Genomic DNA, 15,447 nt, shown 5'->3' with positions numbered 1-15,447 from the left:
GCTCCACAGATCACCTCATTGTAGCCAGATATGGTGAAGCACGGTTGTCACCATTAGTCAAATATTAAAAATGTATTTATAGCTGGACTGTTACTTTTGAAGAATTACAGTGTAACCGGTTGGATTAAAAACACACTGCAAATTTTAGGATGCTTTTTGCATCTGCATTGCTGCAGTTTTAAATGTTTTATTTAACACGTCTTGGTGGCCATGTTCAAAACCCAAAGTTGGCGGTCTTGTAATATGTATTAATCAATGATAAAAAATGACATCACTGTCAGAGATAAGTGGTGACTTTAGCTAATTTTATCTTGGTTCCAGTTTCATTTCAGAAATGGGAAAAAACTGCCAACTTTGTAAGTCAAAAATGAATTCTTTACCACCCAAACAACTGCCAGCAATGAATATAGGTTTTCCTCTCCATGTTGGTCATTTACATCAGCGGTCTCCAACCCCCGAGTCGTAGGGTACCGGGCCGCGAGAGTTCGGGCTCGGGTGTGAAATTTATGGTTTTCAGGGGTTTTATCGGTTTTTATAGTTTTTTTTTATTTTTATTGTTTTTAGCGTTAACTCTGTTTCTCTGGGTCTTTTACCATGTGTTATGAATACATTTTTTTTGGTACCGGTACTGGTTTTATTTTGTTGTATTTATCCGCGACGCCTTAAAGGCCGGTCTGTGAAAATATTGTCAGACATAAACCGGTCCGTGGCGCAAAAAAGGTTGGGGACCGCTGATTGACTTTTTCACAGTCAGTAATATGGTGATGACAAGGCAAAGCAATGTCTTTAAAATGTTGTGCTGGGATTTAAAGGTTGTGTTTCTTGCCGAACAAGCACAATCAACAGCCAATAATACAACAATTCACCAAGTCAACACTTATCTATTTAACAGTCCAAGTCCTACGTGTTCAAAAGGAGAAGAAATGCTTGGGTTTTGCTTTTAGTGTTTCTTCTTCTTTTAATTCAAATTTTATATTTTTCAGACTTCTATAATACAGTTAGATTATTGTCGGATTTAAACGTGTTTTCTTATTTATGAAAACACTCAAATATGCAGTATATTACCAACACCCTGCACTTAAACCCAGACTCCAACTTAGACTTTCATTAGGTTAAGGTTAAGCAGATAGCTGTTTTGAATCCTTATGGAGAGAGTTATGTTAATTTTTTTTTTTTTTAAACCCACTGTGTTGTACTGCTGTTTAACTGAGATGCACTAGGCAGCTGGCTCCAGTTGGTTGGTCTACAGTAAAATTCTGGTTAATAATAATAGTAATAATAATATTATAATATAATAAAAGGTATGACTATATGGTGCTAATTTTAAAGTGAAGCTGAATAATTGCAGACATGTTTATGATAAAATAATAACTGTTAGGATCTAACAGTAAAGCTTCACAGCTATTTTGGGCAATGCTGATGGCTTGCTTCATTGCCGTCACATCTTTTCATTCAGACATCAGTATCTCTCACTCTGAGCCCAGATTAGCATTTAGCAGACATTGGGAGAAAGAGAATTGCCTTTTGACCCGGTCCAGTTTTGCTTCCAGACTTGTACTGGCCAGTCCGCTTCAGCGCCACGTACATGTTTGGGTACTTCCTGGAGCGGTAGGTGTTGTAGTTGTTGCTCTCGAGCCGCTCTAAGAAGTAGCACTCATCTGTTGCTCTTCTCTGTAGAGAAAGACACAGAAGAATAATGCAAATAAAATATAACTGTTATGCTGTCTGCAGTGGATTTAACTGTGCCGCTTAGGTATAATTTCAGGGGCTGCAGATTAGAAAGCTACTGGGACACAGTGCCACCTAGTAAACTTAGATCAACTCACGAGCTAAGAACCTAAGAAGACTGTGACACTAGTTTGTAATATAGTTTAAGATACTCTGTTTGCTGAGTAGCCTTATCAGTATCCTCTGCTTAAACAGGATTTCTGTATAAAAATCAATCTAAGGGGCATCTTGTTACTTACAGTGGCATTTCATCACATCCTTTATTTTGTATATACATACATATATATAGGAATTTTGAGTGAAAATGTTTACTTTAATATAATTGATTTAATGAAATATGATTGTTTAATATATTCTGTAATTAAGTTTCCACCTAAAATAACTTTGTAACTAAATGCAACCTTTATTTTGACTGTTGTTTATTTACTCTGTGATTTGTGGTAATAAACCCACTTATTTAATAAAGACAGTCATACCTTTCCATGAATATAAGGACAATGTGTGCCGTAGTTGAACCTCACTAAAAATAAACAAGTCACGATGTCAGTCAAAGAGAAACTTGAAATTAACAGGACTCTTATAGGAATCTTATTGGAGAATGCTAAAGATGACAATCTTTAAAGTAAATGGTATGATTCTTGTGTTGCCACGTTGTTGTCCATCTATTTTTACCCAAGATTCTTTCTTAGATTTGTCCTTTGTAGAAAACGTCTGGCCAAAATCATGCTGGGCATTGACTCCCTATGCTCGGTCCAACTAAACCCTTTTGTTTAGTTTCTGTTTTTATTTGACTGTGACTGTGCTGCTATTAGTCAGAAGACATTTTCTGGAACAACAACTCAGTCTACCTGGTTTAATTCACTGTGCAAAACTCCCAATAATAAAATGACTTTGGTCCTAAAAATGTGTTCGTGGAAATGTTTGTAGATCAAAGAATATTAAAACAAGGCACATTCGTAGCTGACAAAAGTGACACCTGTGTGGTCGTTCAGAGATGCTCTTCTGCATACCTTTGTTATAACAAGTGGTTATTTGAATCGTTGTTGCTTTCCCATCAGCTGAGAGCTGTCTGGCCATCTTCCTGTGATCTCTGGCATCAACGAGGCATTTTTGAAGCAGCAAACTGCTGCTACTGGATATTTTGTCACCTTTTTAAACCCTCAATGTGGTAAATATTCAGACCAGCCTGTCTGGCACAAACAATAACGCAGCCTTCAAAGTCACTTAAATTACCTTTCTATTCCAATCTGATGGTCAGTTTGAACTTCAGCAGGTCATCTAACCATGTCTATGTGCCTAAATGCACTGATTTGCTGCTGGATGATTAGTTATACGCATTAATGAGCAGTGGAACAGATGCACCTACTGAATTAACCAGTCAGGGCATATATCTATTAATGTATATATTTGTGCAATAGGCAGTATTTGTTGATCATATGATTCAAAACAAATCTATCAAGATCCCCTCTCTTTCTAGATGACCCAACTCCAAAGCTAGATTTGGCACTTTCCAGACAAAGTGTTACATCAGCGTCAGTGAATTCTAATTTGCTTGACAACGACTGCTTTCACAATCTCTTGGAAGCAAACGGTAGTGCAGAGACCATCACGTGGGTCTTTTATTGAGCAGAGCGATGCCTTGGGTGGCATTCTGCTGCTGTAGCTTCTCATTAGGAGGAGATGCCTTTTGCAAATGACATGGATTTTATACGAGCCTTCACAACCACCAAACCACATCAGTCACCAACAGTTCACACTTCCACAATAAACAGCAACAACTGTGGCAACAGACCAGCATTGGCATGAAACTGGAGTGGTTTACTCACAGCAACGCTGAAACTATAATAGCTTAGTAACAGGGAAAAGTGCAGTTAGGAATCATTCCAAGACTAAATACAAGTAATGCAAGGCAGCATATCTTTAATTAGATTAAATTATCATTATTTATTTATTTATTTTAATATGCATCAACAGTCAACAAAGTAAAATCACTGGTTCTCATTTGTTCTAAAAAAAACTTCTGCAATTTTTTGTTGCTTTTATTATGTATTTCCAATATTATTATTATTATTATTATTATTATTAATAATAATAATAATAAAAAATAATAATAATAATAATAATAATGTCTTTTTTTATTAAAAAAATAAGTACTGTTCAATTTTCAGTCTTTCAGACCCAAAATGCTTAATAATTTAAGTATTTTTAATAAAAGCCTGCAGTTATAATAATTCCCAATTATTAATAATAATTATTAACTACTCACATGCAGGTATCCACACTGCTGGATAAATACTCAGTATATTAGTGCATCACTAAAACTATTTGTATGGGTTTTTTTTGTTTTTTTGTTACAAAAAAGGAAACTTTCATATATTGTTTTGGAAGATTTGGCAGAGATGACTTATTTAAATGTGTGCAGTTTATGTCTTTTGCTTATTGATTGCATTGATTGATGCATCTTGTCAGTTGTGCGTAACTGTGGTCTGTCATTGTCCCGGCTTTGTGACCCAGTAGTTTGTGCTTGCCTTGAATTGTTGTTTAATATTATGTCTTTTCTCCTTATATTTCTGAGTTCTCTGTCCCTTAATTTTGTTTAATTTAGTTCCATTTCATGTTTAGTCTGTCTTAGTCTTCCCTCTGTGTTCCACGTCCTCTAGTATCTAGTTTCTTGTGTTAGTTATTTGTGTCTCCCTGGGAAGTCTGTTTTGCCTCCATGTTCATTTGCCTGTTTTCCCAGTCGTGTGTCTATCTGGTTCCTGTGTTCTCTGCTATCTCGCCCTCGTTCTGTGTCTTCCTTGTCTGGTCTCTGTCTGTTTTATTTTGATAGTCATTGTGTCACGTGCCTTATGTTCAGCTTTGCTTCCTCTCTCTCATTATGTCTAGTTTGTTCCAGCTGCGTTTCCACCTGTCACCCATCCTCTCATTATCTTGTGTATTATAATCACCTCCTTGTGTGTACGCGTCCTGTTTACTTAGTCATGTAAGTTCTAAAGTTCCGTTTAGACGAGTTTTCTGTAGTTTGTGTTTAGTTTCCCGAACTCCAGCAATAAAGCTGTGTGAGTTCTGAATTTATCTCTGAGTCTGCAATTTGGGTCCGCTAACTGCCAGCCACACACACACACACACACACACACACACACACACACACACACACACACACACACACGAACGAACGACAGTGGTCTACTATTATAATTTGAATGTTCTGATGAGTCCAGTGCGAGAGGCTATAAACTTAATTATTTTTAGAATGGGAGGATTTCTTGTCACAGTACTGGAAAATATTTGGTTTCCAAAACACTGCAACCTTAATGCTTCTTGTCACAGAGCTGTGAGTTTAATCAAGTCTGTTTCATACAGATTAGCAAGATCCTTTATGGAACAGAAACAGCACAAGCTTTGTTGATGGAAAGACCGATCCAAGTCACTCACCGCTCCAAACAGTCGTCCGTCTCTGTTCATTGCCAGATATCGGTTTGCACAAATCCCTTTGATGACCACTTCTCCCACTGAGGTTGCCTGGAGTTGAAGCTTTACTGAAGATGAATTAGCAGAGACAGAGAGCAAGTTGTTGTTTAATGATGGGACGTTTAATCAAAGTGTAAAAGTGACTGCTGACTTAAAAAAAAAATGAATTTCTTCATTAAATCACAGCAAGTGTAACAGTGAGCTGTTAGAGAAACAGCTGCAGGTGCATTTCAACATTTGAACTGCAACGAGCAAAAAGACAAGAGGCATAAAACAGAGGAACGAAAATGCTGTTAAATTAACAAACAATTAAGAAAAAGGAAACCTTGATTAAAGGTTTCCTTTTTCTCATAAACAAGCCCACACACCATTTGAACCATGTGACAAGGTTATGTTTAAAGTCAATGAGCTTTAAGTTGCAAGATTTTCCTGACAAAATATCTGACTCTTATACTAGTAGACATTTTAACTTTCTTACTTTCCTTTCCTTAAGGGAGCTTATGTGCCAAAACAGGGACATGCCACTGGGAAAATCACTGCTGAGAGAACTAAGAGTCAGGCAAGTATGCCAAATACCTGGCATGCTCTCATATTTGGGTTTTGTTTCTTTGCCTCTGGACCATACAGGTAAGCGGTACAAAATCAAACCACCACAAAATCAAACAATTCCTGTGACATAACTTATGAATCCTGTAAAAACAGACAGTTACTTTAAAACAATGCATAAAGTCATATTTTGTATGCCAGTTTTCTCTATCAAATACTAAAGTTTTGGGCCAGTGAAGTCTCTGTCTTACTTAAAAGCGCAAGCCTTAAATTCAAATGTAGTTTTTTTTAAACTCATAACATTTTTTACCTGATAAATTCAGTAATATGTATATATTCTTTTCCCCATTTTTTATTTGCATTTTAAATGAAGACAATGAGTCTAATTATGCTGCGTTTAACATCTTTCAAGCATTACATCCAAACATCAGGTCCTGCTTCCTCAGTTGCTGGCAAATGATTTGTTGCTGTGGTTTCCTCTGTATTCATGGCACTGACTGATGCATGTGCCATGAATGAATGAAACATTATTATTAGCACAAATAGTTAAGTTTAATTACCAAAAAACACAGAATGGCATTACATAGTACCTGCAGGCTGTAAGATTGCTTATTCATGATCTTAAATGATTTATTTTTTTATTTCCCTTTTTAAAAAAGAGACATTGTTTTTCTTCATCCAATATATGCTCAGCAATCAAAAAGAATCCAGGGGCCCCTTGAGGTGAATAGGGGATCTCTTTAGAATGAGTCCCCATTAAGGGTAGACACACATCTGTCTATCATTAAGCTAGCTGTTTGGGTGATTCATGTTACAGATCAAAGAGGCAAAAAAAAAAAATAGCAATTGGTCTGAATGTACTGTGGTGTGTTCGATGTTCCTTGGATAGATTATGTGCTGAAATTTTTGTGAATGGCGGGAACCTGATCCCCGCTTCTGTAAAGTGTGCTCTGGGGTCTCCTGTTGTGTCCAGTTTGTATCAGAATTGACCCCAAGGTTCTTGGATCAAAAGTCTCTTACACAAAACACAAACGGATGGAGAAGAGTCCCATCTACATTAGCATGGAAATTCTACTCGAGGACCCTAGGATATATTAGGCAACATTTTTCATAACATTTCCTATTCTTACTGGCAGGTTTGTCTGTAGAAGCTGGCAACTCTATCCGACCCTTAACAAAAGGGCCATTGAGGAAGCACAGCTCAAGTCATAATAACTCTTAAGAACTATTTTGGTAAAAAGCTAAACGATTAATACTAATGGCCGTTGTATGACGAAGTGTGAATATATTCCTTCCTTAAACTTTCTCATGTCGTCTACAAGATGAATCTCTCCGGATATTTCATAAACACTTATAATGAAGTATAATTAAACGCAATTGAATTACCGGTATCCTATAAATAGCCTCTCACTCCTTGAACTGGCATCAGGCATTTGTTTGAAATGTCACACTGTACCTTGTGCAATACACTTCCAAGCATCCAAGCATGTGTTTTCCAAGGAAAAATCCAAATTTCATGTTCCTCTCCTCCCCTCCTATTTACAAAAGCTTAGGGCACATTTAATCAGTGACAGTGACGCACTGAGGAATGCTACAGTTGTCCATTAACGTAATCACGTTAATGTTTACCCTTTCTTAAAAAAGGGGGCGCTCAGAATAAATATTAATTCAATGTCGGCACAGATGACTGGTCTGAGGGTAAGATAATTTTTTAACAGGTTTTTATAATAACTTCATCAGCCTCAAAGACGCAGGAACTCTCAGATTTGCTGTCTTTTGTGACGTAAAATATACAGTTAACAGTGTGACTCAGCATGGTGATCTTCATTTGGAGCACTAAAAACATTAAGCATGTTCCATCAGAAGTCCCACTGATGAATAAAAACTGAGGCGTGACTCTTTAGTACTGAGGTTATTATACTTTCCAGAAGGTGACCTACACACATTTGGTTCTTAGTGTTCGCAAGTGGAGAATAATCATAATTCAAATGGAAAATTCACATAATCCCCCTATTATTTATCCACGATATTAAATTTTTTGCTTTGCTCTTTCTTCTCTGTTGCATGTTAAAAACAGAAAATCAAGAAGTGCTGTGTACTGTGTAAAGTGAAAAGAAGGAGACTGGAAGAACTTACTGTGGGGGTCGTTTTTCTCTCGTATTCCATCCACTCCATCAGATTTTATCCTCAAGAAGAAGCCACCATTTTTACAGTACAGCCTTTTAGGGTCCTTGAAGTTCCCAGGAGGAAAACCGCTGCTGCCGCCGTCTTCAGGTGTAGCGGGAAGTGTTGTGATTCCTCCCGTGGCCATCAGGGTTAGGGACGTCGTCTCCTTCTTGAGAAGTGCAGCAGTTCACCGTGGCCTCTCACCTCCTGCTAACTGCTGCCTGTACCCTCTTACCCTCCTCCACACAAACTGATTCTGCTTAACCTCAGAGGTCAGCTTGCTTGAAAGGCCCCCCTCTCAGGGCAGCAAGTGCCCTTTGAGTCCTGAGAATTTGAAGCAGTAACACTTCTACGGACTCCTATGCAAGATCGAAATCTACAATTTGTAGACGCTTGTCTGCCGTTTGTAGAGCTGGCAGCTGCTTTGCCAGTGTACTTTGAGCACACTGGTAGGGGGGATGCATGCAGGTCGCTTCTTTCTTCTACTCTTCTTGCAATGGAGTGTTTAGAGCAGGGCAGCTGGCTTAGATCTGTGTGGAAGGCTTTCCCCTTTGGGCCTCAGTTCGCATGCGCCCTAGGAGCACCAGCACACACACACACATGCTCACGCCCACTAATGCTCACTGATTTAACCAACCCAGCAGAAGTCGGGAAAGGAGAGGAGGGCAAAGAAGGGGGACGTGCAATTTGGACTCTGAGACCCTTCGGAGAGCCAAGAACCACAGCAACCATGTGAACAGAACCAGTGTTTTCATTCATCCAGTCTGTTCAAGAGCAGGAAAAGAGGGACATAATAAGAAAGCCAACAGAGGCATCTTGGTAGTGATTCAGTAAGTGCTATTCATAAGTGAAAAAAATAACAATGTAAAGTAGAAATGCCAGTAGATGAAAAAGAAACCGTCACGAGCCAGTTATTTTAATTGCTATTCTCAATTTTCTCCAAACCAGCTGCCTGGATGATGAGTGATGAAAGTTATTTATCCAGGAGGAGGTCATGCATTTGTCAAAATAGGCACTTACTGTTCTGGGCTTCTGGGCAAACGTTACCACATCTGAAGCTTGTGTGGGACCAGTAGAAAGTCAGCTGTGCTCCTGGTTGACATCATGCTAACAAAAAGTTTTTGTTCGACAGTATCGGCTAAATGCACATATTATATACACATGCAGTGAAAAAAATATCTACCAAATATTATTAGTGATACACATTTATACCTGTATAGTACTGTACAGATAAAGTAATGACATAACAGTTATAACATTGACCTCACCTTACCTCAAGTATAAGCTCAGTCTTCAGGCTTTACACTTTTACATTTCTACATACACAGCACAGCCAGGGGACTAGTAAGGATGTAAATTGACTAGTACTTATATAATGCCTTATCTATACCTGTGTGTTTTCTAACATTCACACACACACAGATGCAAGTCGGGTTTTATCATCTTGCCCTTGGATGCTTTGGCATCAGGGATCCATATCAGGGATCCACCAACCTTCTACCTTAACTATTGCTGCCCATATAGGAATTTTCAAATCAGCATTTGTCACAATCCTGAATACTTATTTAAATATCTTTTCACTGGGAAAAGGTAAATATATGAGAGGTACAATGATGACATATGGATACACTGATCAGTCATAAAATAAAAACCAGCCAGATATCACGTTGGCACAAAACAGCTCCCATCCATCATAGCAAGGACACAGTACCACTGCGGTGTCTTGTAGTATCTGGCATATAATCCATGGTTTGGCACAGGACACTGGCTACAGTTCTTTCAGGATTGTGGGTTATGGCATGGGGCCTCCATGAATCAGGCTTTTCCAGTTTATTCTATGGAAGCTTTATTAGATGGGATCTGCAGCGCCTATAGGCAGGATTAGCATGTTGGGCTATTTTTTTATGTTTCAAACTGCTCTTGAACAATTTTGTGGTGTGGCAGAGTTCAGTATCCTACTATATCCTGCTGGGAGTCTGCTGCTGTCAGGGGGTGTCATTGCCACTGAGGGTGAGGGAAGCTCTGATATATGATATGAGAATATGATATATGCCAGAGAATATCCACATGAATGCTCAGAGCGAAGGTTTGTAGCAAGATGATCAACATTCAGCTTCAGTTCATTTACTTCAGTAGCATAAAGAATTGCTCATTTGGCACGCTTGTTGCGAGGCTGTAATCAGCAGCTTACAATAGGATGGCCGAACTCCTCACCCTATCTCTAAGAGAAATGCCAGCCACTCTTCTGAGAAAACTTGTGACACACTTTTAAAAAAAATGTTCAACTATATTTAAAAAATGCCTCAGCTGGCCTTTCTCCTCATAATTTTATATTTAAAGTTTTTTCATTTCCTACTTGTCATTGCCCAGAATAAATACTCCATCTATCTGAATCATCTCTCAGAGAGCCCTTTAAGTTTTACGTTATATAAATTTGTTAAGTGATTCGTGCAGACAGAAAGGAGGTGGACTCACCCTGAACTCTCGGATGTGTCACCAGTTTTGGCGTTCCAACCTTCCTCCCCAGTGTTGTGTGTGTTACGTTATGTCATGCCCTCCCCTCTCAATGCTGCAACAACACTGAATGATGTCTGAGTCAAGACTATTCCGTCTCCACCGTAAAACCTTTGTAACACTTTTATTTCACTGAACTATTTTTAGGGTGTAATGAGCTTTGCTCTCTGTGACCTCAGAGGAAATGGAAGACCACGCAAGTCATTGAAACCGTCACCTCTAAAACACAACATGCAAAAAAGGGAAATTTTTCAAGACACCAACCAAATTGAACAGTGCATTGGGAGCAGTTCTTGAATTTTCCAAGTCGTAATCATTTTTACTTATCTTAATATAGGTATTGTATAAATAGCCTATTACAAATTTCTATATATGTATAAGTACTCTAAAAGCTTCCCAAACTGCAGACTTTCAAAATATTTATGTGACCTTTAGGTGATTATGTAGGATGGAAAGTGTTAATGAAAGATTTCCAGGATTCGAATAACTGACATCACCTCTGAAAATGTATTTTAAAGCACAGACACTAGTAAGACTTAACCCAAAACATTTACTCTGTCTGGAGGTGTTCCTTCTGCATCAACCATGCCAGTTATGACACAGAAAGTCATAAAAGAGCCGCACCTGGCACAGAAACAGTGTCAGCATTCAATGTGAGCAGTACTAGCCAAACTGGAGACACTTAATGAAGCTTAGGCAAATATCATTAAGCAAGTGTTCGAAGACAAAGAAGCACAACAAAATTCAGCCCTCGAGCAGGAAATCTAATTGTGGGTTTGGATATGTAGCAGTATTTTTCCCGGCCTGAAATGTGTGCGAAGTCAACATGTGTTCAAGGATATGTATAACCTAGATCAGGTTAGTCATGATTACTTTTATTTTATAATAAAACAATGTTTAAGGGAATTTCCAGGGAGAATAGAGAATCATAATGACAGAGGACACAAGGCCAAGTTAATTAAAAATAAGAAAAACTACATTTCTTGGTTATTCAACATAACTTTATTATTTATTATTTTTTTAATATAAGTTTTAGAAAGAATTCTGAAGACATTCAGAAAGAGGATGTCTCCCCCTTGTGGCAGAAAATAGGTAATAACATTTTTCAAAAGCCCTTCACTGTATTATTTACAGCATATTTTACAAATCACTTTGTTTAGGAAGAAAAAAACAGTTTGTCTTGTAGAGTGAAATCTTTTGCCTGAATATTCTACATGAACATCACAACAGCAAGAGACTGTTCTCGGCAATCTCAGTTTTTTGGTCTACGCCTGTGATAATCTCTGCATCCGTCTGTAAAACCAAGAAAACAAGATCTAAGGCTTTCCTCCATGCTTCCTGTTTCACGCTCAGATTATCATAGATTTCCACTGCTCGTGCTTCATTGGGTTTTGGTGCTGTGAAGACTTCATTATCCTGATTTTCACTGTTTAAGAAAAGTTGTGGGGACTTTGCAGCATTGCCTAGATAGTCCTGCAGTTGTTGGCACACCTCAGTCCTAGCTTTGACTTTTGAAATTCTTCCAGTGTTAACCATTACAGTGGATATGTAATCTATTAAACCATCTGCCATGAGGTCCAACACTACACGCCTGTAGTGGTTGGTTCCTCTCTCACCGTTCTTTTCTCTGTGACACATGACATGATACTCCACTCGCTTTTGTAGGTGATGAATGCAAAGCATTTCTGTCCCACACGCCCCTGGTAGAAGAGCTCTGTCTTTTAGTGCATAGTGTAAGCGATAAGCACAGGCCCAAAACTGGTCCTCCAGGGCCTGAAGCTTTCCATGTATAGAGCTTGTAAGGATTACTGTAACTAGCCCGCTGTTGCTGCCAGTTGAGATATTCACAGCCAGGGAGTACTTCTCGTGGCTACTGAGGTCTTTCCATATTGCAACCTTTGCCCCAGTGCCAACATTTTGCTTGCTCAGTTGCGCAGCAAAGGTTACCGGAACAACTCCAGACAAGCTGGCAAATGTCTTCAAAACAGAAGCCTTCACATTTTCCACTACAAGTATACGATGCCTAAAACAGTGCTGAATCACTTTTTCACAAGCGTGCCCATGGATTAGTATCAGGTTCACTTCCAGGTTCAACAGATGTGTCACAGTCCGTTCCACCCATTCGTCCTCTTTGCTTGAACTCGAAAAATCTATATGATCCCTCACACGGTGCATACCTGTCGGCCTGTTAAAGCCAAGATGGCGGTAAGAATGTGATAAATCTCCATTTATGAGAACAACCTTCAGTTGTTGTTCTTTTAAGTGATGAGCGACTGTAGCCTGTTCAGCAGATAAAAGAACAACACAGCCAAATACAACGCACCCCTGATCCTCTGGTAAACCAGGGAGCATACAAGTCACCACTTTAGTAATGTCAAACATGGGATAGCTCACATCTTCTTCATTAGTTTTTGACTGCATCTGAATAACTTCGACTACAAGTTTCATTGCATCATCACAACCATGACTCAGTCCCTCAGCAATGTGTACAATGTCAGGAAGCTTAGGCTGAGGAGACTGTAGCAATACTTTGGAGAAATCTTCAGACTTCATCTCACAAAAATGTCTGCTGAGTTTTATTTTTCTCTGTTCACCGACGGTCAGAGTCTTGACGTCAAACTTTATTGTTCCCTGCATGCTGCACAATGCAGGCGATGAATATTTGATGGGTTTCTTGGACACTTTCACAGCACAACTCTCTAACGATGTCACGCCCAGACCATCAATTGAAACGGCACATTTCCTGCAAGCATCCAGACATACATCCATCCCTTCAGACATTGCTGAGATTATGTTCCCTACTGAAATTCCTCTCTGAAGACAGTCCAGGGCAACACGGCTCCAGGCCCCCGCTAGGAACAGCAGGCATCCCGACCCTGTATGGTAGACCTTCTGGTGGGCTTGAATAGTCTCATAAACAAGCTGACCCACTGCACAGGTCAGCTCCATGGTCTCAATAATGCGAAAACACGAGCACACAAGAGCAGACTCCCCACTCTTGTCATCTTGGATAAACTTGTACTTTATACAAGGGCCCAAAGAGGAATGTGAGATTCCTGCCAGCGCCAACAGTTTCTGCAGTCCAATATGTTGTCGATGGTTTATGATTGTACTTCCCAACATCATTCGAGGACTGTGAACTGTAAAAGAAAATTTTTAAGTTTGGTCATTTCTAAACAAAAAAAAAGTCCTCACAAACATTTGCTTTAGTTCGGAAACATGATTTGTGTTTTTAAAGTAATAAGTCACAAGGCACAGTAACTAAGTATAGGCCCTCAGATTTCCTTTTCTATCCATCCATTCTCTTCTGCTTAACCTTATTTGAGTCACGAGAGGGCAAGAGCTGATCCCAGCTACCATAGGGTGAGAGGTGAGGTACACCCTGAAGAGGTCACCAATCTGACACAGAGCACACCTCCTGGAAATTCAAATTTATTATAAAGTATGGTACTGTAATCCTCAAATGATAAAAGATTTGTAAGAAACTAAAAGGACGCGGGGGAGGGGGGATTGCGGGAATAGCTTTTTTAAATGGCCCTATTTGTTTTTATGCTGTTTCTTTTTTTTTTTTATGATAGACCATCTTCTACTGCTTCTTTTGCCTGCTCCCTTCAGGGGTCGCCATAGCACATAACCTGGCTCCATCTCTACCTATCCCTACCTCTGTCACACCAACCCACTGCATCTCCTCCTTCACTACATCCATGAACCTATATGTTGTCTTCCTCTTTTCCTGCCTGACCTAATCTATCAACCTGTTCATCACCACTGTGAACAAGAATGGGCTCAGAGCAGATCCCTGATGTAATCCCACCCCCACTGTAAACCCATCTGTCACTCCTACTTCAAACTTCATCACTATCCTCATAAATGTCCTACACCAGCCTCAGATACTTCTCTAACACTACTCACTCCCTCATGCAGTACCACAATTCCTCTCATGGCAGCCTATTGTATGCTTTCTCTGGAGCTACAAAGACAGCCTGAAACTGTTTTGACCTTCTCCACATGTCTCCATCAACATGTTCAAAGTGAACATCACATCTGTAATTCTCTTTCTCGGCTTGGAGCCGTACTATTGCTTACTGATTGTAAACTCTCTGGTTAACCTAGCCGGAACAACTGTTTTCCTTAGTTTAATGGCATGACGTCTCAACTTTACAGATATTGTAGAAAGTTCTAATCTAGTTAATTAAGGGTTTCAATCATTTTTATGCAGAGAAGCCTTAACCTAAGTCATCACTGTCAACTGAGCTGTTTTCACTGTCAGTGTGGGCTTTTTTTTTTTAAACAAAAAACAAAACAAAAACAAAACTCGTTTTACTCTGATAACAGCAATTAAAATAGCAGCTTGGCAAGTTTGATATTTTGTTTTTTTCCTTTTTTGTCCAGGGAAACCAAACGGTTCATAGGCCTTTCACCCCCTCATCACGTGTCTTTTAAGATTTAAGCAGTTAACAGCCAAGCACTACGAAATGGAAAATCGTATTTGCAGACAGATGGCAATCAGCATATTGACATTTGACAGATATAATGGGTGCAACCCACATATTTTTTAGAGGTAAAACATTGCTACTCATGAAAAACTGACGGGTATTAATTATTCCTCCAACACTAGCAGCGAGTTTTGTCAATGCCTGCACTTCACTCAGCATCTTACAAGTCAGCTTACAAGCTAAGCTAACAAACCAGAGACAAGTTTACTTCAAAACTGCCCGTGTCTGTACCTTAATCCAAGAGCAGAAACCCCCCCCGAAATGACTCTGCAAAATGACGCTGTAATACAAACTTTTTACTATCCTCAATGAGTATACTTTTACCTTATTTCAATAGTGTACGAGGCATTTATATTACGCCTGGTCCAGCTCAACCGATTAAACACTGCGCATGCGTTTTGTTTCCTAGTTGCTGGGCGACAACAAACTGTCCGTATGATTGGCTGAAACTGTTTTAACCCGCCTACTATTTTTTGTGATTGGTTAATCAGGTTTCGTCAGCGTGCTTTCATCATTTGTATTGGCT

The 15,447-nt window shown here is 39.2% G+C and overlaps 2 protein-coding genes across 2 annotated transcripts; both read right to left on the bottom strand.

The window, feature by feature from the left end:
• Positions 1–14: 14 nt before the first annotated feature.
• Positions 15–8,587, bottom strand: fgf2 (fibroblast growth factor 2). The gene is made up of 3 exons (XM_082509851.1): positions 7,882–8,587; positions 5,164–5,267; positions 15–1,671 (listed from the first exon to the last, which is right to left on the bottom strand). The coding sequence occupies exons 1-3, from the start codon at positions 8,054–8,056 to the stop codon at positions 1,486–1,488; spliced, it is 465 nt and encodes a 154-aa protein (XP_082365977.1). The 5' UTR covers positions 8,057–8,587; the 3' UTR covers positions 15–1,485.
• Positions 8,588–11,396: 2,809 nt separating this feature from the next.
• bbs12 (Bardet-Biedl syndrome 12) lies at positions 11,397–15,431 on the bottom strand. Its single transcript, XM_082509770.1, has 2 exons — positions 15,246–15,431; positions 11,397–13,565 (listed from the first exon to the last, which is right to left on the bottom strand). Exon 2 carries the CDS (start codon positions 13,549–13,551, stop codon positions 11,647–11,649), a length of 1,905 nt encoding a protein of 634 aa, XP_082365896.1. The 5' UTR covers positions 13,552–13,565; positions 15,246–15,431; the 3' UTR covers positions 11,397–11,646.
• Positions 15,432–15,447: the final 16 nt, after the last annotated feature.

Source organism: Aulonocara stuartgranti (assembly GCF_965226115.1).
Source record: "Aulonocara stuartgranti genome assembly, chromosome: 2".
In the NCBI taxonomy this organism is placed as follows: Eukaryota; Metazoa; Chordata; class Actinopteri; order Cichliformes; family Cichlidae; genus Aulonocara; species Aulonocara stuartgranti.
Note: the sequence above shows the minus strand (reverse complement) of the source record. Positions and strands in the feature narration are given on the sequence as shown.

Coding starts and splice junctions, on each gene's coding strand:
- fgf2 (XM_082509851.1), bottom strand. CDS start 8,056: ATGGCCACGGGAGGAATCACAACACTTCCCGCTACACCTGAAGACGGC. Junction 5,268..7,881: donor AGAGAAAAACGACCCCCACA/GTAAGTTCTTCC, acceptor ATTCATCTTCAG/TAAAGCTTCAACTCCAGGCA. Junction 1,672..5,163: donor ACGGACGACTGTTTGGAGCG/GTGAGTGACTTG, acceptor CTTTCTCTACAG/AGAAGAGCAACAGATGAGTG.
- bbs12 (XM_082509770.1), bottom strand. CDS start 13,551: ATGATGTTGGGAAGTACAATCATAAACCATCGACAACATATTGGACTG.